Source organism: Schistocerca piceifrons, chromosome 8 (genome assembly GCF_021461385.2).
Source record: "Schistocerca piceifrons isolate TAMUIC-IGC-003096 chromosome 8, iqSchPice1.1, whole genome shotgun sequence".
Taxonomy (NCBI): Eukaryota; Metazoa; Arthropoda; class Insecta; order Orthoptera; family Acrididae; genus Schistocerca; species Schistocerca piceifrons.
The window spans coordinates 484,700,864-484,725,114 of record NC_060145.1 but is presented as its reverse complement, the minus strand read 5'-3'; the positions used below and the strand labels follow the sequence as shown (position 1 = coordinate 484,725,114).

The 24,251-nt window shown below is 46.9% G+C and overlaps 1 protein-coding gene and 1 pseudogene across 1 annotated transcript; one reads left to right on the top strand and one right to left on the bottom strand.

Moving 5' to 3' along the window:
* Positions 1-850: 850 nt before the first annotated feature.
* LOC124712477 (protein regulator of cytokinesis 1-like) lies at positions 851-2,464 on the bottom strand. Its single transcript, XM_047242772.1, has one exon. It carries the CDS (start codon positions 2,462-2,464, stop codon positions 851-853), a length of 1,614 nt encoding a protein of 537 aa, XP_047098728.1.
* Positions 2,465-16,500: 14,036 nt separating this feature from the next.
* On the top strand, positions 16,501-16,618 carry LOC124712631 (annotated as a pseudogene).
* The last annotated feature ends 7,633 nt before the right edge of the window (positions 16,619-24,251 follow it).

The following is a 24,251-nucleotide window of genomic DNA, read 5'->3' as shown; positions in this document are numbered from 1 at the left end:
GGAATGGTGTGTGCGCCAGACACAGTATTGTGTACGGCGACGATATACCTGATAAATAGTGTAAGTGACATTCTTCATTTCTGTAATAAAATAAAAAGTCCTCTTATTGTCTCTTTTTTAATGACTTGCTATTTCAATACGTTCTTCTTTTGTTGCCTGTTTCGTCAACAACTCCAGAGTCGAGCGTTCGATACGCATCCCTCGTAATGAGGCCGCGATTGCGAAGTGTACCATTTCTTCGAAATTACGGTCAGGCTATATAAACAATAAATGAATAAGCGCCTAGACCGTGATAAACCTCGATAAAGGTGGACAGCACAAATAATTTAATCGAATAATTATTTTCACTCCTTTTATTTACCGGACTTAGATAGTACGCAGTAATTATTCGAAGTGCATGTGTTTATTTCAAGTCGTGACCCGTGTTTCTGCATGCAAAATAATACGAGGGAAAGGAAATAGAAATGAAAAAGGAAAACTTAGCAAATATACACAAAATAAATTATGAAACACTTCTACATTTTGTAGGTAAAAATGTTTTTCGTGCGATGATGGAGCCACGTTTCTAGTACCCAAGGAACCCACTTTCTGACGGTAAATCAAACTCGCGAAGAGTTCTTACAAAACATCAGTTAGCTGTATAAAATGGTCAAAACTGTATCAACAGTGACTTACGGCAGTAACAGTGCTGTCATTGTAAAGTTGGAGCGAGGAATGGCAACGTGACAGCAAATCCCGTATCTGCGATGGACATTTGGCCACTTGGATCGGGCGAACCACTGCAGCGGGGAGGCGGGCGAACCAGACGGCGCGCGCGCACCGCTCGGGCAGACCCTGCTGCGCTCGGGCGTCACGTCCTGAAGGGCGGCCTGCGCCTGGCGGCGGCTGGCGCAGAGCGCGGCGTGCGCGAGCGCGTGCGAGCGCGCGCGGCCCGCGGCTGCGGCTGCAGCCGGCGCCTCTTGGCCGGGCCCTCCGCCCCCTCCGCCCCCGCTGGCCGCTCGCCGAACAGTGCCCGGGGCACCAGCGCCGCGGCGCCCGTCGGCGTCTCCGCGGCCGCCGACGCCGACGCGCACAGCTTCCTCTTGGGGCGGCAGTCGGTGTGCGACGCCGCCGCCGCCCTCCGCAGCGCCTTCCTCTCCCTGAACTCCCTCCACTGGCCCTCTATGAAGTCGGGCAGCTCCCGGTCGTAGAAGAGCAGCGACTGGTCGCGGTTCTCCGCCCTGAGGCGCTCCACCAGCTGCAGCAGCTGCTCCTCGACCCTGGGCAGCTCCTTCTGCACCACCCTCCTCCGCCTCTCCTCCGCCAGGAGGCCCCCTCCGCGGTTGTCGAAGAGCCGCTTCTTGTCGCAGGCCACGTCCTCCAGGTCGACCATCGCGTCCCACAGCTCCCGCCTCTTCTCCACCAGCTGGAACACGTCCGCGTGCCGCTCCAGGAAGCTCTTGAGCCTCTCCACTTCCAGCTCGTGTAGTTCCAGCAAGTCCTCGGTGTAACAGTCCAGATAGTAGGGCACGAACTTGTGCCGCTGGCGCTCGCCGAAGCAGCACCTGTCCCAGAGGTCGGCCATCTCCGCCCTGATCTTATCCACGCACGCCTTGATGCTGTGCCGTCTCCGCTCTTGGCAGCGCGCCAGTTCCCGCTTGAGCGCCGCTATGGTGCGCGGCGAGTATCCCTGGTGGGCCCGCAGGAAGCCCGCCGTGACGCGCCGGTCCTCTTCCAGCGTCTCCCACAGCCCACTCAGCTTCTCTCTCAGCTCTGCAGCCAGCGCCTTCGTACAGTCCAGCTTCAGAACCAGCTCTTCGTGCAGCGCTCTGAGCTTACTCGCGTTCTCTCTGGTCATTTCGAGTCCGGCACCATCTTCCGAGAACACTTTCTTCTCAAAGTCCAGCAGCGGAGTCATGCCGAGTTCGGTCATTATTCTCACCACTTCTGCTTTCGTCCGAGCAAAGTAAGCGCTCAGTTCGTCCTTGTCGGCCGCCTGCTCCTCCAGGTACGCCCGGAAGTGGGCGAGCTGCTCCTCCGTCGGCACGAGGTCGGCGAACTCCTCCCTGGGCCGCGTGCCCAGCTCCAGACACAGCTCCCTCTCCTGGAGCCTGAGGGCGGCGTACCTGTCCAGGCGGTCCCGCTTGAGCGCCCGGTACTCGCTCACCTTCCTCTGGAGCGACTTCTCCACCTGCAGCAGCGGCAGCTCGTCGTACTCCGGGTCGTCCGCCGACAGGTCCCCACCCACTTCCGAGCTCAGCTGGAACGACTCCTGCAGGAGGCTCTCGATGGATCTCACGAGAGACAGTTTTTTGCCCTCTTCTTCGGATATCATGTCGTCTAGCAGCTCCTGCAAGTACCTCTTGACGAGCTCCTCTCTCGTTTGCTTCCCCTTCTCGTCGTAACCGACTTCGTCCCATATTTCGTGCAGTTTCCGCAGCTTCGCTTCGACAATTTCTGCGACGCGAGGCTTCGAATATTCCATGTCGGTAAGATGACAAGTCGCTTCCCGTTTGCGAATCAAAAGTCGACAGGTGACGTTTTCAGCAAACGCGTCGAGAGTGTTATTAAAAACAAAAGAACTCGGCGGCGAAAACCACTGACTTGTCTGCCGCAGAAAGTAATTGGCAGAGAGATAAATAAGCAGCAAAGATGTTCTATAATCCAGAGAAGAGTCATATAATCCAGAGATGAGGTCACGACTTTTTTGTTCTTTATTCAGTTATTGGCACCTGTATTTTATACTTTAGCGCTCGGGTAGTAGTGTGTTATCGTTTAAGTGAAGAAAGCTACTTTTCACACATATAATATCCTGTGTAGAAAAGATATTTCCCTAATTCTGAATATATGGTGATGTCAAGCGTTCTTAAAATAGTCTCAACTCCGGTTGTTAACGAAATTTTTGTCTGTGTTATTGCTGCATACAGTTCTTTGCGTTCTTAGAATACTGTTACACAGGAGCAGTAGATGATTCAGATTCGCAATTTCATCCTGCTGTTCTTCACAGTAAGGAGATTCGCAACACTGGCAGTGTGCACAAGTCAGCTGCATAAGACCGATCTCACAGTCGAACTCTAATGAAGTTAGTGATCAGTCTCCTACACCCTTAAAAAAAATTGATGGCTAGATAGTACCAATATGAGCCATATGTCTGCCTTTTTCTGTTTGTGATGTGGGCCAACAGATAACAGAAGATACATTTCTTGTTGAGCATCAAGTCTGCAAAAGGCAGCTGAATGAACCTCGAGTCCTCACATCAATGTTTTTTGACACCTGGCAGGTCACGATTGTATAAAGTAGAATATTCTGTTCACTTTTACTGGTGTGTGTGTGTGTGTGTGTGTGTGTGTGTGTGTCTGGGAATCGAAATAAGTAGGCAGCATTATACAACGAACCGTAGGGAAGATGTTGAAAACGGCGAAATGACGCAAGAAAACCCCAGGTAAAAACAGAATAGTTAACTGGCAGTGTGCACAAATAAAGAAGAAGAAATCTCGGAAGATACGCGCTACAGTGCCAGAGAAAAAAGGAATCGTGATGACGGTGGTTATTATTATTTTTCGTCGTGATCGAGTTTTTTTTGTGCATTCAGCTCGATGATAACAACTTGTGTTGTTGTTATGGTGTCCAGTGCTGAGACTGATTTGATGCAGCTCTCCATGCTAATCTATCCTGTGCAAGCTTCTTCATCTCCCAGTACCTACCGCAACCTACATCCTTCTGAATCTGTTTAACAATTTATGCACAATATATTCGTATTTTATGCGCAATATATTTCGACGACTGAGAAATTTGTCAAGATACAGCACGTAAAATGGAGGGACCGGCTTGGTTCGGAATCCTGTGTATTCCCATGACGTAGGGTTTCAGTTGTTCGAGGTGCCCTCCAGTAGACTTCGATTTTCCTTAGTACTCCGCCCGACGATGCAGTTGGTTTAACACCGTTTGCGGTACGTTGCTGATCAACATCTGTACTCTGCAAACCACTGTGAATCGCATGGCAGAGGTTACTCGGCGCCGCACGACTTTAGTGTTTCTTCACACACCAGTCGCAAATGGAACGCGGCACCGATGCTTCTTTAAATCCCTGAGGGCGCTGTAACCAGCGTAAGCTTGTCTTCGCTGTAACTGAGGGAGCGACACACACAGGGCCGAAGAACGCTTCCAGATGTTTCACTCAATAACGGCTCTTCGGACTTCATGAGAAGCCTGCGCGTGTATTGGCGTCCACCTTCATGCGTCTGCCACGTCAGTTTTTACAGGATTTCCGCGATACTCCCTCGTGAGTCAAAAAAATCTGTGAACAGTCGAGCTACACTAAGGGGGTTCAATATTCCCTGTTGCGCCTGTTTTATAAGCGGTCTTCTTCACAACCTGGGTATATTTTCCCTGTTTCCTTCCAATAAACCGAAGTCTGTCACTTGGTTTATTTATGACAGCGTATGCAATCCGCCCGTTTCATATCCTTACAAACGGTTACATCCATGTTGTTTTTACGAGTTGGCTGTTTCCTGTGATGACTCACTGATGATGTAGACGTACGATACGGCTTGTCTGCGTTTTGCGAAGAGTACAGTTTTATATTTCGCACAACAAGACTAGCACTGTGAGATCTCAAAGAAATTCACTTGTGCGAAATGATCTTTGAAGACGTCAATAGAAATTCAGTTTTCTAATAAGCTAAGGAATAAAACTATATTATTATTTTCATGCTTGTAATGTGTAGTTTAAGTGTTTATCCAAATTTTTGGTAAAAATATAATCATTTTAATATATACTTACATATAATTTTTATTAATTTTCAAAACAACCTGGAATTATCATATTGCTCGATTAGCTATCATGGACCTGGCTATGAGTTGTAGCCTTTTGTACTTGGTAAGCAAGGGAAATACAACTGTATTCGTGATTTTGTTACATAATTATTTGAAGTCGAGACCTGCTCTTCTTTCCAGTCATTAATGATTTGCTTTCTCTTTGCTGAATTGAATGTCTTCTTCGTTTCTTCTCCTTTTCCTATTTTGAGCTACCTTTTCCTTCCATTCAGGCTTTACCTTTGAATATTTGTACTACGTCACAGACTCCACTGTAAGACGTTTCATAGAGATCTTCTTGACGAATCATGAACATTTTTACAATTCCTGTAGCACTTTTTTAACATCTGTGTGCCTCGTGAAATGTTTCCGTAGATTACTCGAAAGGTCATTGAAATCAATGAATTATGATATTACATTTCCAAGATATAACATGGTGGACTTTTCTCTAATCAGCTGAACATACTGGCGTGGAACGTTTACTGGTCAGCCAGAACATTATGACCACACGCACGAGTCACCCAACTCCCGTAACTTCCGCGGAGGCGGGCGATGAGTTGTGGCGCCACGTTCAGTCACATGCCAGATGTGTTCGACGGGGTTCAGATCTGGCGAGTTGGGGAGGGACGCGACATCCATTGGAACTCGTCGCTGTGTTCCTCAAACCAGTCCATCACACCCCCCTCCTTGTGACATGGCGCATTATCTTGTTGAAAAATGCCACTGCCGTCTGGAAACAAGACTGCCATGTGTACGTAGTCTGCAACCAGTGTACGATACTCCGTGGCCATGACGATGCCTTGCACGAGCTCCACTGGATCCCTGGACGTCCAAGTGAATGGTCTCCAGCGCATAATGGAGCCGCCGCCAGCTTGTCTCCTTTCCATAGTACAGGTGTCAAGGGATGTTCCCTGGAAGACGACGGAATCACGCCCTCCTATCGGCCTGATGGAGAAGATATCGGGATTCATCAGTTCATGTAGGGCTCTGCTGCTGCGCCAACGTCCAGTGCCGATGGTCACGTGCCAGCTTCAGTCGTAGTTGCCGATGTCGTGGTGTTAACATTGACACGTGCGTGGGTCGTCGGCTGTGGAGGCGCGTCGTTAGGAGTGTTCGGTGCACTGCGTGTTCACACACACGCGTACTCTGCCCAGCGTTGAAGTCTGACGCCGGCCGCTGTGGCCGTACGGTTGTAGGCACATCAGTGTGGAACCGCGTGACCGCTACGGTCGCGGGTTTGAATCCTGCCCCGGGTTACTTAGGTTTAACTAGTTCTAGGGGACTGATGACCTCAGATGTTAAGTCCCATAGTGCTCAGAGCCATTTTTTTAATTTTTTTATTTGAAGTCTGACGTTAGTTCCGCCACAGTTCGCCGCCTACCTTGTTTTACCTGTCTGCCCAGTCTACGACGTCGGACATCTGTAATGAGGAGTGACCGCCCAACCCCACGACGTGTGGACGTGGTTTCACCATTGTTACGCGACGTATTGAAGACACCACCGCACTCCTCGAACATCCGACAAGTCGTGCAGTTTCCGAAATGCTGGTTCCGAGCCATCACAATCTGCTCTCGGTCAAACTGAGATAGATCTCGCATCTTTCCCATTCTACACACGGACAGCATGAGAGGTGGCATGAGCCCCCTCTCATATTTCTATCTTACTCTGAATAATTCGATTGTCCTAATTGCATGCGGTGAAAAGTTGCTATTCCTTCACACGCGCACTTCCCACGCAGCGTCTCTCGTCACCCGGGTGGTCCGGTGACAGGAGAGTTCTTCTGAGCTTGAAGGGGGTTAAATGGTTCAAATGGCTCTGAGCACTATGCGACTTAACTTCTGAGGTCATCAGTCACCTAGAACTTAGAACTACTTAAACCTAACTAACCTAAGGACATCACACACATCCATGCCCGAGGCAGGATTCGAACCTGCGACCGTAGCGGTCGCGCGGTTCCAGACTGTAGCGCCTAGAACCGCACGGCCACTCCGGCCGGCCTTGTAAGAGTTAAGCCGATGGGTGTGAGGGAGTCGAATGGATGCTTTCCAGACGCCGACGTTGTCATAATTTGTTTCGGGCTATACTCGCGACATTATCATCACCACGAGGGGACATCGAAGCAACCAGCCATCGCCTCCGGTATGCCAGATCGTGTCCTTGCAGTTAAGAAGACAGCTTGGTAATGAATGCCCGCAGCACCGGCAGATTAGGGCATTTTACTAAGTGATAATCAGAGCTCAGCAGAGCGGGCCTGTTCGTCTTTTCTTTGTTCTGTCTAGGGTGTTCATTGTCTCCAGTTCTCCCTACTGTAGCAGCAATTAAAGTTGGGTTGGCTGGGTGTTTCTCTTAAGATTTGAGTTGCAAGCAATTGGCTCCACATACCACTTGGTCATAAATGTCACAATCTAGTTTATGGGCAACTTCACCTTCACAGCATTTATTTGAGTATACAGTTTGATGTATTGTAAATGTTTCATGGGTTTTGTTTATTATTTTGAGTTTAGTCATAATAAATCAAATTGTTATTTTGGACAGAGCAATCCTTTCGCACTACATAAATGAAACTTTCCTTTACCTAAGTAATTTCTATCCAACTAAATTATTGCAGGTGCCAAACTCTTTTCTACTCCCCTTGCAGAGTCGATTACAGTCAGTTCGCGTTTCTTCTTAATCCATGTGCAACAGCAGAAGTCGGAGTTAGAAAAGGGGGGGCTTAGAGCATCATTTCCATACGACGATTCGAGAAGAATTCAGTGTTAAACACGCTGCTAGCCCCGGCAACTCGCCAGCACGCTCTCTGGTACTACATGCACAGTGCGAATGTCTTCTGACTTAATTTTCTTTATATCTCTTTTTTGTTGTGGAAAGCAATTTTCTGAATAAAACATAAATTTCATTTGTGTGAATTCACCAACCTCGCAATTTTGTTGGCCCCTTTGCTTCCATTTCCCTTATGGTCCTTGTTTCGTTCTGTAGTTAGATATTGTCAGATTGTAATTAGGCAGTTTACTTTTGGAATAGAACACTGAGACTTCGTCTTAAGGTTGTAAATAAACAACACGTGGTATCACATTGGTGTCTGGAATCAGTTTATCATGTCCTTTTCTTGGCTCTTACAAGATTCTTCTCCAGTTGGTGTAAGCGATAACACGTCACTCTATTGCTGCTTGCTAGTGTCATCATAATTCCCGTATGCCTCGTAAAAATCACGTAAACCTTTTTTAAGCACGAAAAAGGCTATATTGAATTCAGAATTTAATTTTTTTTTAAAAAACAGAGAGAAAGAGAGGGAGTAGTATGAGGCTTATTATTTTCTTGGAGTCTCCTACGTAGTGTGTGTAGATATTCGTAATAGTTATTCCGCCTTATTTAAACTTTCGGGACATCTACGCTCTTAGAAGGAAATGACTCTCAATGCAAGAGATTAATTTAATGTATGCGCAGATGTCTTCGTAATGTTGTCGTCACCTGAATCGTTACTATCTTGTTTTACCCGAAGGTGCCTTAACTTTTAACTTTTCCTAAGCTATTTGGAACCTTTAGTCGGTTAGTATCGAAACTAGGCACAAAAAAATTCACTCCACAATGCTCCATTCCTTTCAAAACGCCACGTGGTCTTGGGCGCCTTGTCACGGTTCGCGCGGCTCCCCCCGTCGGAGGTTCGAGTCCTCTGTCGGGCATGGGTATGTGTGCTGTCCTTAGCGTAAGTTAGTTTAAGTTAGATTAAGTAGTGTGTAAGCCTAGGGACCGATGACCTCAGCAGTTTGGTCCCGTAGGAACTTACCACAAATTTCCAAGTTCCTTTCAAAAGAGAACGCATAATTCAGCTTAGGAGACCTGCATTGACGGTGTATTTCGACAGCATGACATACGGTATATTCATGTAAGTTAGAAAAATCCTCCATCTTCGAGTAGTTTGAGAATATTAATCTCCTGTCATGTTCAGTGAACTTTGAGGTGCAATTCTGAGAACAGTTGCGACATGGTGGATTAATACTCTCAGATGGCATGATATTTTCTTGCTTTTAAAGAGAAGTACTCTTGACCTGAATTACGGAGGGCTTTTGCTTTTATATGCTTCCGTTCGGAATGATGCTTCTCCTTCCTCCTTGCTGTGGGGTTCACATTATTTTCAGCTACCACGTTTCTTGCATTTTCAGTAGTAGTTGGACTTAGAGGTTCATCACAATACGGGTGATGGTTGTTTTTCCGTCGTTGGTTCAAAATGGCTCTGAGCACTATGGGGCTTAACTTCTGAGGTCACCAGTCCCCTAGAACTGAGAACTACTTAAACCTAACTAAACGAAGGATATCACACACATCCATGCCCGAGGCAGGATTCGAACCTGCGACCGTAGAGGTCGCGCGGTTCCGGACTGAAGCGCCTACAACCGCTCGGCCGCCGCGGTCGGCCCGCTGTTGGTCCTCGAACGAAAAGTACTTCACGCTTTCGGTGGAATCTCCTTCGAAGCAAGGCAGTTTTTTTTTCTTCTTCTTCAGTTACTTTTCTCGTCGTTGTGGGTACTAGACGAATCGTATTCCTCTTCTCATGTTGAAATACTGTTACGTTCAAAATTAAAATTAGGGTCACTATTAAGAAGTAGTTATGCTGGCTTGATTGGAGGCACGTTCTTCCGTTTGAGTATCTGACAAGAGGGGAAGGTGATGGAAATTCTTTTCGCATGAGAATCAAGCTCTGATCGCTTACGGATTGCAAGTATTGGGCTCCTTAAAATTAAAACAAACACGCTTACTAGAGCTTTCTTCCTTCCTGGTTTCTTCTGTTTCTTCCATTTTCAGCAGTAGCTCTGGCTCTGGATGCTCCTCAGTATTTTGTGCCTTGGTAATTAAAGCCATTTTTCGGCCTCTCTCACCGCGGGCTGAGGTTATTGACATGTGATTCTAACGTCTAAAAATATGAAGAAAGATAATTATGCTTTCAGCTGAAGCCAACTTTTCACTGTGGTGTAACGTCATAGACTGAGGTGACAAAAGTCATGGGACACCTCCCAGTATCTTGTCGGACTTCCTTTCTCCCAGCGCAGTGCAGCGGCTCGACGTGGCACGGACTGAACAAGTCACAAGTCGTTGCAAGTCCACTGCAGAAATATTGAGCCGTGCTGCGCCAGTGCAGAATTTTCTGCACGAGCTGACATCTGGAACATGTCCCGCAAATGTTCGACGGGATTCACGTCGGGCGCTGTGGGTGTCCAAATAATTCACTCGGATTATCCATAATGTTCTTCAGACCAATCGCAAGTAACTCTGACTCGATGACATGGCGCATTGTCGTTCGCAAAAATTCCACTGTTGTTTGGGAACAAGAAGTCCATTAATGGCTGCAGATGGTCTCCGAGTAGCCGATCATGACCATTTCCAAGTCAATGATCGGTTCGGTTGGACCAGAGGACCCAGTCCACGTAAACACAGCGTGGAACATTGTGGAGCCACTGCCAGCTTGTACGGTGCTTCGTTGACAACTTGGGACCATGGCTCCGTGGGATTTGCGTCACACTCAAATCGGGATTCATCTGACCAGGCGACGGCTGTCCTGTCATCTAGGGTGCAGCTGTTAGGGTCGCGAGCCCAGGAGGGGCGCTGCTGGCGACGTCGTGCCGTGAGAGCCGCTCGCGTCGGTCGCTTGCTGCCATAGCCACTTAACGCCAAATTTCGCCACACTGTCCTAATGGATACGTTCGTCGTACGCCCCTCATTGATATCTGCTGTTATTGCACGTCTGTTAGCACTGACAACTCTACGCAAACGCCGCTGGTGTCGGTCGTTAAGTGAAGGCCGTCGACCACTGCGTTGTGCATGGTAAAAGGTAAGGTCTGAAATTTGGTATTTTGGGTGCACTCTTAACACTGTGGATCTCGGAATATTGAATTCCGTAACCATTTCCGAAACGGAATCTCCCATGCGTCTAGCTGCAACTATCATTACGCGTTCCTTTTCACACGAATCACTTGAGCACAACTGACAAGTCTGCCGATGCACTGCCCTTCTATATCTCCTGTACGAGATTCTACCGACATCTGATGTGCAGATCGCTTCCTCGTGAATTTTTCTCGTGTGGCACCTCTTCATTTAGTAGCACTTACGAGTACATCCAGTGCCTTCAATTATTTGTTGGGTATATTCTAATCTGTCTTGCTCTACAGTTTTTGTCTCTACAGCTCCCTCAAGTACCATGGAAGCTACACCGTCTTGTCTTAACACACGTATTATGATCCTTTCCCTTCTTCTTGACAATGCTTTCCACATGTTCCCTTCTTTTCCGATTCTGCGCAAAACCTTCTCATTTTCAATCTTATCTGTACACCTAATTTTCAACATAAACCAAAATATCGTAAACGAGCAATGAGACAAATTAAAATGAAACAGAGAAGTAATGAGACTTAATAAAATCATGGAGCCAAACAAAGTGGCAAGTACAAATTCAGTAGATTAACAGCGCGATGATTAGAAAATGCAACGGAAAAACGACAGGCAATGTAATAATTAAAAAACTCACTCTACTGACGGACACTACATCTTGCGGCTGAGGGATTCCTAAAGTCACTATGCTGCACAAGAGCCACCCACCACCTCCCATCTTTTTTCCCCAACACAGCACCGTTACAACAGCCACCTCTCGGCAGCTCTGCACAATAGGGTTATCCCACTACTACAGATCTGCACAACGCGCCTCGCACAGTGCAAAATTCGTATTTTTTGATATGTCTCACTGCTACTATTTGGTGTGCGATTAGTGTATATCGAAAGCAATTTGTCAGTCGTCGCGCCACTTTGAAATAATATCGGTGTCTGACTGGAGCAGTCTATTTGGAGCAGCAATGAGGGCTGGATTAAGGCGCAAGAGACACAAGCCGCCGCCTAGAGAGCGAAGCTGTGGGATCGCCGGCAGAGGCGCCACAACTGCAAAGCTTTGCAGCACAGCGTATCGTAGTCAGTAGCGGCCGCTTCGGCCAACATGCCGAGGGGGCGCAAAGGACGCCCCAGCGCAAGGTACAGTGCGTGTAACAACTAGTAAGGAAAACTGACGCGGGGGAAGGGGGAGGGGGGTGCCGAACTATAAATCGCTTGTGTGGTAAAATGTTCTCTCACCGGCCCTGGCGCCACTTTATTACGCATAACTGTACCGCTCATAGAAACTCCAAGGTTACTATGAATGTTGTCAGTCAGGTCATTAACATGCAGCAAAATCAGCAAGGGTGCCACCTCACTTGCCTTGGTTACACCTGAAGTTCTGTATACCTCTGTTCATAATTCTCCGTCCAAAACAATACGCTGCGTTCTCCCTTACAAGAAATTCTCAAACCAGTCATAAATTTTGTTTTACATCCCCGTTTGGCTGTCTTTTTGGAAAGTCAAATGACAGTACAATATATCCTACAAAGAACGCCTTACAATCTCACCAAGGAAGTTATGCAGGTCATTTGTTTGTTAAGGAACTTTAACTTTTTACCCACCTTGTTACGACTGATGAGTGACACGCAGGAACGTCGTTCTTCTCCTTATAAGCCTATGAACACCATGTCTACGGTATTATTTGTATGTATATAAATTTTTCGTCTCGTGTTCACTGAGTGAATCTTGCAGTTTCTTCTGAATGAGTTTAGTACTGCGAGATACCGTAACAAAGCTCTGCACAACGTTCGCATTCTTTTCCTTTTTTTATTTTTGATGGACCTTCTGAGGTCATCAGTCCCCAACGTTCGCTAACTGACACGTCAGACCAGTTAGACCACCCTTTTCTGACATAAAAACATCCTCGGTGGGTACACAGAGTCTCCCCACAACATAACGCCACACGTGGCAACAGACGGAAGGTAAGCAACGTAAACAACCCTTCGCGTTTCGGTGTCAGATACGGTCGAAATCTTTCTCGCAACGAGGACAGCAGCGTTCAGTTCCTGCACAAGGTCGTGAACGTGACACTTACAACAATGCTTTCCGCCCAGCATCACTCCTAAGTTAGTTAGTAACTAGGCAGCCGTTTATTCGTCCATAGATCAGTTACACAACGCCAGACATGTGACCATACGATTCGAATCTAGCTGAGCGACAAGTCTGGAGAGGAGAACCCTGTGCTCTGGACTGCGTGATCTGTAGAAGCCTAAAAGAAAATTTTTTGTTTGAAAAATCAAATTCTCCTGTCAACTTTCAGATATTTAGTTTTTACAGTGTTTTAATGTGTAACACTTTTGAATGATACATTACATTTGGCATGAATGACCAATGCCCTGCTTTGCAGCGTACTCCTTGGATTGAAATCGGATAATTTGTTCTTTTCCGCCACTACCGCCTCCATAGATAGCCTTACTATAGTATTTGGCGACGCGGAGTAGGCGCGTGGTGTGATGCGCCTTGAAACGGTTCGCGCGGCTCCGGCGGTCGGAGGTTCGAGTCCTCCCTCGGGCATTGGCGCGTGTGTATCGCCCTCAGCGCAAATTAGATTCGATTAAGTGGTGTCTAAGCGTAGGGACCGATGACCTCAGCAGTTCGGTCCCATAGGAACTTACCACAAATTTACAAATTTTCCTTAGTGTTTATTTGCTACGTAAATGATGCTCTCAGCAACGAATAATGTCAGTGTCAAGACCTAGCAACAAGTCATGTGCTTTATCTGTAATTCCAGAAATATTTGCTGAAATATACCAGCTGTGCCTTCTGACCTGCTTCTCGCTTTTATTGCACTACCCTCCGGCACTGAAGGAACCCTCATCAACTGTGACTTCATCGTAAAATAGGTGTAGCACCTCTATACGTTATCACTGGAGTATGACGTTGAGTGAAGACGGATACACCTGGATTACGGAATTTCTTAGATGCATGAATACGGAGCTATTAGGAAAGGGGATTTCCATTATTTTGACGCACGTTTCAATTCGCAGTAGAGACAGCGAGCAGGTGTGCAGTGCCCTGTGATAGGTTTCCAACATCTTTAGGCCACCGTGTGTTTCTTCAGAGAACGGATGGAAGCGTCGTTCACCATCACACGCTTGTATATGAAGATGAGGGAATTCATTTCCAGCATTAGCTCATGTTGAGCATGTTTGTTACCATACTTCGCCGAGGTGAGAGACACGCCTTTTTGGAGGCACTCTACTCTGAGGTAAGCTGTTCGAATGCTCTGGTTTCCGAGGTTGCATTACTAAGAAATGTGCGGGCAAGCTAGTAGGCAACAGTCGAGTCCAGTGGCAACAGTACTTGGGGAGTCGTTCAGAGAGGGTGTTGTACCACGGCGGAATAAGCACCTCGGATAGCGGATGTGCCGCACAGAGATGGCGTTTGAAATGTTGTGTAACCTGACGATAAAGGATGATTTTTAAGATAACTGATTAAGAAGACAGCACTTCAGAAAAAGGTAACTTACACTGAGGTGAATATCGGACCTTCTTCCGCCCGGCGTAGGGCAGCAGCTCGACGTAGCATGGACGGACTCAGCAAGTCGTTGGAAGTTCACTGCAGGAATATTGAGCCGTGCTGCCTCTGCAACCATGCAAAAGTGCGAAAGTGCTGCCGGTGCAGGATGTTGTGGACGAACTGACCTCTCGGTTATGTCGCATATATGGTCGGTGGATTCATGTTGGGCGATCTGAGCGGCCAAATCATTCTCTAGAGTGTTCTTCAAACCAGTGACGAACAGTTGTGCTCCGGTGACATGACGTGGTTGTTTTGGATCATGAAGTCCATGAATGGCTGCAAATGGTCTGCAAGTAGCCAAAGATTTGGACTGGAAGACCCAGTCCACCCAAGTAAAAACAGCTCACACCATTATGGAACCACGACCAGCTTGTACAGTGGCTTGTTGATTGCGTCACAGTCGAATCCTGCCATCAGCTCTTGTCAACTGAAATCGGGCCTCGTCTGACCAGGTCACGGTTTTCCAGTCAGGATGCAACAGGTATGGTCTGTAGGCCGGGAGAGGCGCTGCAGGCGATGTCGTGCTGTGAGCAAAGACTCTCACCCTAGTCGTCTGCTGCCACAGCCCATTAACGTCAGATTTCGCCACGCTGTCCTAAGGTATACGTTCGTTGCTCGTCCCATGTTGATTTGTGCGGTTATTTCGCGCATTGTTGCGTGCCTGTTAGCACTGACAATTCTACGCAAACGCCGCTGCTCTCGTTCGTTAACTGAAGGCTGTCGGCCACTTGTCGCGAATAGTAGAAGCTAGAATTAAAATCATGTAGGCTGTAGGCTGGAAAATTATTGCTACAGATCAAGCGAGGCGGACGTGACCAGACTATCTCATGTGTAATGTGTAATGTGTACTCGACTAACAAGAGCGGAGTATGCAGTATCACGAGGCTCAAACACAATTAGTGGCAACCCTTGGACACAGCAAACAGTGGAGAATGGCTAGTTCATCACGTAGGCATCACATGCTGCCACGTGACTAGCCTGCTCTGGGCTCAAAGTTCGGGGTGCTAGAACCTGTTAGAACCTTCTAGAACAAGTGGTGCCGGGTGCACTAACCCCTATAAAAGCGGATAGCCGCTAGATCGAAGGACAGTGATGGAGTGAGGTACTTAGGACGCCGGTCCACGTCAGTCTGCGTCGGGATGCTGCAAGAGATGCAGGAGAGTATTGAGCACAGCAACAAGTAGGGACTTAGGCTGAATCGACACAGCTGACACTTAGTCTGGTGCGCTCGCCTCTGCTGTATTAGGTTTGGGAAGTTAGGGATGGCAACTGCATAGCCAGATAGACAATCATTGGAGACTGTATATAGAATCTTATGTAAATCACAAGTGCCAGGGGTACTTCCAGTATAATCGTTCTATATATCGAGTGTTCATACATGAAAGCTTCCCTAAGATCCTATCCGAGTTCCGTACTCTAGCTCACCTTCCAGCCTTCTCGCCCGCATCTCGTGGTCGTGCGGTAGCGTTCTCGCTTCCCACGCCCGGGTTTCCGGGTTCGATTCCCGGCGGGGTCAGGGATTTTCTCTGCCTCGTGATGGCTGGGTGTTGTGTGCTGTCCTTAGGTTAGTTAGGTTTAAGTAGTTCTAAGTTCTAGGGGACTGATGACCATAGCTGTTATGTCCCATAGTCCTCAGAGCCATTTTTGAACCAGCCTTCTCTACAACGGAGCAGTGACGAGTTGGCGGCCCACACCACCGAGACCTCATGCCAAGTAAGTTCTCTGACGCGCACCAACGCAGTCCTTCCACTCCCTCTCAGGACACGTCAGTGGGACACGACACACTGCGCTGTCCGTAGTGAGGGGTAATGCACAAATTAGGTATCCTCGGCACACTCTTGACACTCTGGATCTCGGAAAACTGAATTCCCTAACGATTTCGGAAATGGAATCTCCCAAGCGTGTAGCTGCAACTAATTTTCCGCCTTCGAAACCAGTTAATTTCCGTCGTGAGCCCATTGTCAGGTCGGAAACCCTTTCACACATCACCTGAGCGCAGCTGACAGCTCCACCAGTACGCTGACCTTTTATACCTAGTGTACGCGACTCTGCCGCCGCCTTTATATGCGCGAATCGCTGTTTCGTGACTTCTGTCACCTCAGCGAGTATTGAGGTTAGCTGTAGGACCGACTTCAGTAATTATTGCTGTGCAAAGATTTCATTGTGTCCAATAATATACACGTTTTTGCAATCTGGAAGAACTGTCAATTATTCGTTCAGAACTGCAATTAGCCGCCCGCCATTCAGAGCAGTTAAATGGTATTGTATTAGGAATTCAGGCAACGGCCTTGCCGCAGTGGAAACACCGGTTCCCGTCAGATCACCGAAGTTAAGCTCTGTCGGGCGTGGTCGGCACTTGGATGGGTGACCATCCGGGCCGCCATGCGCTGTTGCCATTTTTCGGGGTGCACTCAGCCTCGTGATGCCAATTCAGGAGCTACTCGACCGAATAGTAGCGGCTCCGGTAAAAAAAAAAAAAAACCATCGTAACGACCGAGAGAGCGGTGTGCTGACCACACGCCCCTCGTATCTGCATCCCTATCTGAGGATGGTCCCGACGGACCACTTGTGGTCTGAAGACGGAGTGCTGTACTAGGAGTTCAAGAAAACATTTTTTTGCGATAGAATTATTTTATATTATCGACTATGACAATGTGCAGTGGGCGAATACTGATTGTTCGTATTATTTGGAGTTCACTTTCGTGTTACAAAAGAATTTCAGAGTACTTCCTTTTGTCATTTATAGATATTTCACAAAGCATTCTCCCACAAGAAAGTTCCTGACAGATTAAAACTTTGTGCCGGACCGAGACTCGAACTCGGGACCTTTGCCTTTCGAGGGGAAGTGCTCTACGATCTGAACTACCCAAGCACGACTCACGACCCGTCCTCACACCTTCACTTCTGCCAGTACCTCGTCTCCTACCTTCTGAACTTCACAGAAGCCGCACTCGGAACCTTGCAGAACTCTCATTCTCCCACAGTTCAAACAAACTTGTTCGCTAAAATATGCGCTGTCACGCCTTGCACTTTTGTCTGAAGAATAATTAATAGTTTCGGAAACAGAATCAGAAAACTAATTTGCCAAAACTTCAGCTTAAAAGAAAAAGGAATAAAAAGGCAAACTGCCACGCAGTGATTTATTTCATATCATCATTTGCAGTGCAGAGCCAAGTTATCTGTTGCAAGATAAGAATTTGTTGTAGGACCTAAATCAACATTTTTGGCAGAATATTGAGAATAGTTTCCAATTAGTGAAATTTCATGTAAATTCAAGAGATGAATTGTTTTTAACGGGGCACATCTAAATTACGAAACAGCTAATCATTCTGAGTAAAGTTGTGAATCATTCTTTTATGTAATCCAATTTACATACAGCCAGATGCATTTCAGCTTAATTAAATCACACTCCTATAAGATAATATGAAATAAATAAGTTCATGTTGAAAAATAGGGTGGCTACGCCGAATCTAGATCTGAATCTGTGATTTAGAAGTGCGCCAGTTGTCAGAGGATTAACGAGAAATTCAGTCATGCACAGTTCCAGCATACAGTTCCCACTATAGAGGTAACTTTCAAACTGTCGCATATCCGCCAGTAAGGAGAAGGGGGAGTGCGGCGCAAAAAAACACTTTCCGCCTAAGCGGATAAAACCCACCACTTGTGATATCCCAGCCAACAATGCCACAATGCCATACGGCTTTACCATTCACTTCTCATTATAAATAAGCTCATTTGATCAGGAAACCAATGTGGCGTAACACAAGTAGAGACCTTAGTCCCTCACCCACGGGCAAGGGAGACATTACTTCATAAAACTGCACTATAACATTCTACACGCAAGTAATTTGTTTCGCTCGTCTATAAACTAACGTAAATAAAACACGTTATTCGTCTCGTATTTAAATGAAACTAACATTTATCCACATGTTACCGAAAACATGATGTTTCCATTATTTATGAAGAATAAACTTCCGCTAGTGTCGACCAATCAGTCCGGATTGCCAGGTGCGAATAAATAATGAATTAGATTTACTGTTCATAGAGTAATTAATGAGCGTAATTTTTGTGAACGTTGCTTTCGTATTGGAGTGTACACGGTGTTATTAGTAGTATAATGGCGCGAGTAGAGTGTTGAATGAATTTAGAAGCGACGCTATAAAATGGAAAGATGTCAGAGCGGCTGAATTAGATTTTTGGCGAAGACAGGTCTCCTCTAAGCCCTCTCTCTCACTCACGCAGTCTTAATATCAAAGGACAGTCCTAGCTCCCGCAGCTTGCGCAGGTTGAACGCTAGCATTATTCCTACACTTCCTCATTGTGTTTTTGCGTGTGTCCTAATGTGTTGTGTTTGTCTTCTCTCTCAGAGTATTGTGTGTGTGTGTGTGTGTGTGTGTGTGTGTGTGTGTGTGTGTGTTTGGTCGATATTTGCAACGAGGGTAGTGACTGTCGGAGCAAGTGTGAGCAAGATGACGGCTAACGTCTCATAGTCTTAAAATAAATGTATTAGATCCCGCATGTAGCCAACAATATTTGTAATTTTTAGGACATGGATCTGTGTAGGTTTGATATAATTTTGTTCAGAAATCTGGGAGGAATATTTTTAATGCATTTATTTTCTAGAAAATTGTCCCGTTTAATTTACGTTGATCTTGTCAAATTATTCGCCGAAATACGAAATACCATCACCAAGTTAGCTGTCACTCTTTCCGGACTTTACTGCCCGTCATCCCAGCTGCGGCTCTGCACCTGCGCTGTCGACGCTGCAAAAGAGGTGGGAAGCGTTGGAAGAGCGCCAGTGGTGCGTTCATTTCTCTTTAGCGACAGCTCTGTCCGGGGGCCGCTCCCCAAACTCAGTTTTCTTTTACGAGCCAGGGCGGCCATTCGTCACGTGTGGGAGGTAACAGGGCCGGCCTCGGCCGTGCTACCTTGCGCCCCGCCGACGCTGGTCCTCACAAGGGGCGGTGGCGAGTCCTCTGCGACGCGCGCGTGCATATTAGTCCCCATGTGATCGCCGTGGTCACCTAAGCATTTGCTCCATCAGTAAGTAAATCTGTCGAAACCGCCATCAGGGAAACCACGTTGCAAGTCTAGGAGCTACCCAGCAGCAGCCTCCTAAACACCGATGTCGGTTCTCAACCGCTGATCAGCGAGGCCCTGGAAACCACTTACTGCGAGATACGAGTGTAAGTCAAATGGAAACCTTAAATTTGTAATAACAAATCGAAATTTCGCGCCGTTATCCTGTAAGTTGGTAAGCGTGCTACAAACAGCGTGCAGAATGGCCTGCAGGTGGCAGGATAGTGCAGATGCACACATACCGTCGCAGTATCAGTATAAAGATGGCCGCACCACTTGCGACTTGCATCAGGGAAGAACAGCGTTCTGTTATTCGATTTTTGCGTAGTGAAGGCGTGAAACCTATTGAAATTCATCGACGAATGAAGGTTCAGTGCGGTGATGTTTGTTTGTCACAGCAGCAAGTCTACGAATGGGGTGGGAAGTTCGCAAATGGTGTGACTTCAGTGGAAGATGCTCCTCGTCCAGGTCAGGCACAACGAGTTGTGACTCCACAGAACATTGCAGCAGTTGAAGCCATAGTGAAGGAGAACCGCCAAGTAACACTGAATGACATTGCAGCATGTTTACAGATTAGTCATGGGTGCATGATGTGCTCCAGTTTCACAAAGTGTCTGCAAGATGGGTGCCACGGCAGCTGACTCCTGAAATGAGAGAACGACGTGTTGATGCTTGTGAAGAACTTCATCGGCGCTTTGAACGAGAAGGTGATGGCTTCCTTGCAAGAATCGTTACTGGGGGCGAAACCTGGGTGCACTTCCACCAACCGGAAACGAAGAGAGCGAGCAAGGAATGGCGCTTTTTCTCATCGCCAAAACCAAAGAAGTTTCGAACAGAACCATCAGCAGGAAAGGTTATCCTGGCTCTCTTTTGGGACGAAAAAGGCGTCATTTTGGAGCACTACATGCCTAGAGGGACCACTGTCACCAGTGCATCATACACAGATCTCCTAAAAAATCATCTGCGGCCTGCAATCAAATCAAAGAGACTTGGATTGCTATCAGCAGGTGTCCTTTTGCAGCATGACAATGCAAGGCCCCACACTGCCCGTACAACAGTTGCAACAATTACAGACCTGCATTTTGAGTGTCTTCCTCATCCACCGTACTCACCAGACCTTGCCCCAAGTGATTTCCATATGTTTGGACCACTCAAAGACGCAAGGGGAGGAAAGCAGTTCCGTTCTGATGAAGAGGTACGCCACGCGGTGTGGTTGCACGGACTACCTAAAGATTTTTTTTCTAAAGGAATTCATGCACTTTGTAAGCGCTGGGGGGAGATTATGTTGAAAAGTGATACAGCTTTGTACCACTTCTGCACAATAAATAATATTTAAAAATATTTAAGGGATTCATTTAAGTCTCCCTCGTATGTCTACATACTGCGCAAACCACCGTGCGGTGCGTGGCGGAGGGTACCATGTATCAGTATTAGTCATTTCCCCTTCTCTTCCACTCCCAAATAGAGCGAGGGGAAAATGACTTCTGAATCGCTTCGTATGAGTCATACTTTCTGGTATCTTACCTTCGAGGTCCTTACGCGCTGCACCGAGCGAGGTGGCGCAGTGGTTAGCACACTGGACTCGCATTCGGGAGGACGACGGTTCAATCCCGTCTCCGGCCATCCTGATTTAGGTTTTCCGTGATTTCCCTAAATCGCTTCAGGCAAATGCCGGGATGGTTCCTTTGAAAGGGCACGGCCGATTTCCTTCCCCATCCTTCCCTCACCCGAGCTTGCGCTCCGTCTCTAATGACCTCGTTGTCGACGGGACGTTAAACACTAATCTCCTCTTCCTCCTCCTTACGCGCTAAATATTTTGGCGACACTAGAATCGTTCGGCAGTCAGCTTCAAATGCCGGTTCTCTAAATTTTCTCAATAATATTCCTCGAAAAGAACGTCGCCTTCCTTGCAGGGATTCCCATTTGGGTTCTCGAAACATCTTCGTAACAGTTGTGTGTTGTTCGAATCTACCGGTAACAAATCTAGCAGCCCGCCTTTGCATTGCTTCTACGTCCTCCTCCAATCTGACCTGGTACGGATCCCAACCACTGGAGCAGCATTCGAGAACAGGTCGCACCAGCGTTCCGTATGCGGTCTCCTTTGAAGGTGAACCACTCTTTCCTACAATTTCTCCCAATAAACCGAAGCCGAGTATTCGCCTCCCCTGCCACAGTCCTAGCTCCATTTCATATCGCTTCGCAGCGTTATGCCCAGGTATTTAAACAACGTGACTGTATCAAGCAGTGTACTGCTAATGCAGTGTTCGAACATTACAGGGTTGCTTTTCTTACTCATCGGCATTAACCTACATTTTCCCACATTTAAGGCTAGCTGCCATTGATCACACCAAATGGAAATTTCGTCTAAGTCGTGTTGTATCTTCCTGCAGTCAGTCAACTTCGACACCCTACCGTACACCACAGCGTCGTCAGCAAAAAACCGCAGGTTGCTGCCCTCCCCGTCCGCCAAACCATTTGTGCATAGCGAGAGCAACAGCGATCCTACCACACTTCCCCGTGGCACCCCTGACTGCACCCTTCTCTCTGATGAACACTCCCCGTCGAGGACAACACTCTGGGTTCTGTTACTTAAGAAGCCTTGGAGACACATATCTGTGATATTCCATACGCTGTACCTTTGTTCACAGCCTGCAATGGGGCACCGTGTCAAATGCTTTCCGGAGAGCTAGATATATGGGATCTGCCTGTTGCCCTTCATCCATGGTTCACAGTACATCATGTGAGTTTCGCACCAGCAATGCTTTCTAAAACCATGCTCATTCGTGGACATAAGCCTCTACATCTACACCTACACTCCTCAAGCCACCTGACGGTGTGTGGCGGAGGGTACCTTGAGTACCTCTACCGGTTTTCCCTTCTATTCCAGTCTCGTATTGTTCGTGGAAAGAAAGATTGTCGGTATGGCTCTGTGTGGGCTCTAATCTCTCTGATTTTATCCTCATGGTCTCTTCGCGATATATACGTAGGAGGGAGCAATATACTGCTTGACTTCTTGGTGAAAGTATGTTCTCGAAACTTCAACAAAAGCCCGTACCGAGCTACTGAGCGTCTCTCTTGCAGAGTCTTCCACTGGAGCTTATCTATCATCTCCGTAACGCCTTCGCGATTACTAAATGATCCTGTAACTAAGCGCGTTGCTCTCCGTTGGATCTTCTCTATTTCTTCTATCAACACTATCTGGTACGGATCCCACACCGGTGAGCAATATTCAAGCAGTGGGCGAACAAGTGTACTGTAACCTACTTCCTTTGTTTTCGGACTTCATTTCCTTAGGATTCTTCCAATGAATCTCAGTCTGGCATCTACTTTACCGACTATTAATTTTATATGGTCATTCCATATTAAATCACTCCTAATGCGTACTCCCAGATAATTTATGGAATTAAATGCTTCCAGTTGCTTACCTGCTATATTGTAGCTAAATGATAAACGATCTTTCTGTGTATTCGCAGCACATTACACTTGCATACATTGAGATTCAATTGCCATTCCCTGCACCATGCGTCAATTCGTTGCAGATCCTCCTGCATTTCAGTACAATTTTCCATTGTTACAACCACTCGATATACTACAGCATCATCCGCAAAAAGCCTCAGTGAACTTCTGATGTTATCCGCAAGATCATTTATATATATTGTGAATAGCAACGGCCGTACGACACTCCCCTGCAGCACACCTGAAATCACTCTTACTTCGGAAGACTTCTCTCCATTGAGAATGACATGCTGCGTTGTGTTATCTAGGAACTCTTCAATCCAATCACACAATTGGTCTGATAGTCCATATGCTCTTACTTTGTTCATTAAACGACTGTGGGGAACTGTATAAAACGCCTTGCGGAAGTCAAGAAACACGGCATCTACCTGGGAACCGGTGTCTATGGTTCTCTGAGTCTCTTGGACGAATAGCGCAAGCTGGGTTCCACATGATCGTCTTTTTCGAAACCCATGCTGATTCCTACAGAGTAGATTTCTAGTCTCCAGAAAAGTCGTCATACTCGTACATAATACGTGTTCCAAAATTTTACAACTGATCAACGTTAGAGATATAGGTCTATAGTTATGCACATCGACGTCCCTTCTTGAAAACGGGGAAGACCTGTGTTCTTTTCCAATCTTTTGGAACGCTACGCTCTTCCAGAGACCTACGATACACCGCAGCAAGAAGGGGGGGCAAGTTCCTTGGCGTACTCTGTGTAAAATCGAACTGGTATCCCATCAGGTCCAGCGGCCTTTCCTCTTTTGAGGGATTTTAATTGTTTTTCTATCCCTCTGTCATCTGTTTCGATATCTACCATTTTGTCATCTGTGCGACAATTCAGAGAAGGAACTACAGTGCAGTCTTCCTCTGTCAAACAGCTTTGGAAAAACGCATTTAATATTTCGGCCTTTAGTCTCTCATCCTCTGTTTCAGTACCATTTTGGTTCACATGGCTCTGAGCACTATGGGACTTAATTACTGAGGACATCACACACATCTATGTCAGAGGCAGGATTTGAACCTGCGGCGGTAGCGATCGCGCGGTTACAGACTGTAGCGCCTAGAACCGCACGGCTTCCACGGCCGGCACCATTTTGGTCACAGAGTGTCTGGACATTTTGTTTTGATCCACCTAGCGCTTTGACATAAGACCGAAGTTTCTTAGGATTTTCTGCCACGTCAGTACATAGAACTTTACTTTCGAATTCATTGAACCCCTCTCTCATAGCCCTCCTCACACTACATTTCGCTTCGTGTAATTTTTGTTTGTCTGCAAGGCTTTGGCAATGTTTATGTTTGCAGTTGTCTTCCAAAACCCCGGAGGTACTTAGGAATAACCCTGTACGTTACAGAGACATGCCTTACGCTTTATTTCCATGTCAGAATTCATTTTATGGAATTCTTTGTAGTGTATTTCCTGTATACGACAGTGATTCGGATTCCCGTACA